Here is a 2,284-nt window from a genome sequence, read left to right as displayed (position 1 = left end):
GGAATCGAACCTGGGACCCTTCAGTCCGCAGGCCGACGCTCTATCCACTGAGCCAAACCAGTTAGGGCTAAAATATATTTTTTTATTGATTTCAGAGAGGAAGGGAGAGGGAGTGAGATAGATAGAAGCATCAATGATGAGAGAGAATCGTTGATCGACTGCCTCCTGCACGCCCCCTACTGGGGGTCGAGCCCACAACCCAGGCATGTGCCCTTGACCAGAATCCAACCCGGGACCCTTCAGTCCGCAGGCTGGCGCTCTATCCACTGAGCCACACCAGCCAGGGCTTAAAGGTGTTACAGTGGGGCCTTGACTTACAAGTTTAATTCGTTCCGAGACCGAGCTCGTTAAGGAGCTCATTAACTCAAATTACCCTATCAACTCAATGCAAAAAATCAGCTGAGAGACAGCTGGTATCTCAAAAAACTCGTTAGTCAGGACACTCGTAAGTCAAGGCCCCACTGTATTTTATATCAGTTTCTGAGCTCAGAAGTCCAGGCACACGAGGCCGTTCCCTGCTCAGGTCTCACAAAGCTGAATCCAAGGTGTGGGCATGCGCCTTCCCTCCGGGCTCCGGGGCAGCCTCCACGTCCACACGCACTCAGATCGCAGCCAAACCCCGTTCTTTGCGGTTGAACTTCTGAGGAGCCTGCCCTGGCCGCCCGCCCGCCACGGGCCTCTTCCTGTCTCGCTTGCCTTGCTGTGTGGCCCCTCCACCAGCGGAGACCTGGCCACGCACGGCGTCCCTGTCCCCAGCCTCCACACTCCTTTTGCCAGGAGGAACCTGGTCCCTTTTTAAATGCCTGCCTGATTAGGTCAGGCCCACCCAAGCTCGTCCCCCTCTTTCAAGGTCAACTGCCTTGGACCTAAGTTCCATCTACAAAGTCCCTCCACGCAGCACTGTGGTCAGTGTTGGACTGAGTGCTTGGGTTCGGGAATCCCGGGGCGTCCAAGAATTCTGCCTTACAGTCACTCAGCCAAAAACAGAGAGGAACTAGCCCCCCAGGCGGAGGGAATAGCAGTGGCTGAGGCCAGGAGGACCATGGGGCCGGCTGGAGGCTGGAGAGAGGGTTAGAGCAGCAGTGGGGCAGGGGGAGAGGGCAAGGGCGAGGGCAGCGTGGCCAGACCAGCCGGGTCCATGGTAACGACGCATGGGAAGCCCTCCTGGCTGACGAGGACCGGGAAGGGCGCCCACAGGCGCTGGTCAGAGTTGGACATCCATGTTGAATCTCTCCCTCAGCTTCAGAATGGAGGCAGCTTGAGCGGGGGAGGTATGAGGGTCTCATCTGTGAGATCCTAAGTGGGAGTCACCACCCACCTGGGCAATAGAAGAGAGTCCTTCATTGTGGCTCATGTGTTGGGCGCCTGGAGTCTTATATTTTACTAGAGGCCCAGTGCACTGGGGGGCAGGGCATCCCTCAGCCCAGCCTGCGCCCTCTCGGGGAGCGGGCCTAAGCAGGCAGGCGGACATCCCCCTGTGGGAGCGTTCTGATCACCAGGGGCAGCTCCTGCATTGAGCGTCTGGCCCCTGGTGGTCAGTGCGTGTCATAGTGACAAGACATTCCTCTGTTTGATCGATTTGCATATTAACCTTTTATATAGGATTTCATTTTAATTAAATTTGAATTTAAATCACATGCAGTGAGTGGCTGCATGCTAGACACTCATGGGAAGAGAGGGGAGCAGTGTGCTGGAGGCTCCCAGGTGCCTGGCACAGGCCACGCGTGTTCCCCGCATCCCTTCTGCAGCCTCGGAGGCAGGGCCCGAGGCCTCACCCTGCAGCCGCTGCAGCCGAGCACGGAGGCCGGGCCTGACTTTAGTGCCGGGCCCTTTCCCGTCTCCCTCCTGGGGCACGCGGGTGGGGAATCGGTGGGAATACGGAAACATTGGAGTTGAGAGGAACGAATGAAGGCGGGGCAGTAGATGGGGGCGGGGAGAACCAGCCTGGAGAGGGTCCCCCGGCAGCCGCAGGAGGCGGTGCTGGAGTCGGGAACCCGGTGAGCGGGACTGGGGATGCAGGAGGCTGTCCCGCAGGGCTCCGCACCGAGGGCCTGTTCCGGAGGTCAGCCAGCGTCCAGACCGTCCGCGAGATCCAGCGGCTCTACAACCAAGGTGAGCCGGCTCCCAGGACCCCTCGCCCTCGCCTCCTGCCCTCCAGGGCCTCAGCCCCGATACCCAAGGCCACGTACTGTCCCCCAGCCCCCAGGACAGCCCAGGCCGGGGCGGCTGCCGGTGCATCCTGTGGCTCTGGGGCAGGCGCCCCCCCCACCACCCCATCCTGCCT

The 2,284-nt window shown here is 60.0% G+C and overlaps 1 protein-coding gene across 1 annotated transcript in view; it reads left to right on the top strand.

Moving 5' to 3' along the window:
* Window positions 1-2,284, top strand: part of ARHGAP8 (Rho GTPase activating protein 8) — a 40,317-nt gene that overhangs the window by 29,844 nt on the left and 8,189 nt on the right. The window contains exon 9 of the mRNA XM_014533171.1: window positions 2,035-2,112. Coding sequence (XP_014388657.1) covers window positions 2,035-2,112 — 78 coding nt within the window. The remainder of the gene's footprint in view (window positions 1-2,034; window positions 2,113-2,284) is intronic.

This window comes from Myotis brandtii, unplaced genomic scaffold (assembly GCF_000412655.1).
Source record: "Myotis brandtii unplaced genomic scaffold, ASM41265v1 scaffold952, whole genome shotgun sequence".
In the NCBI taxonomy this organism is placed as follows: domain Eukaryota; kingdom Metazoa; phylum Chordata; class Mammalia; order Chiroptera; family Vespertilionidae; genus Myotis; species Myotis brandtii.
The sequence above is the reverse complement of the archived record's forward strand: the minus strand, read 5'-3'. Positions and strand labels throughout refer to the sequence as shown.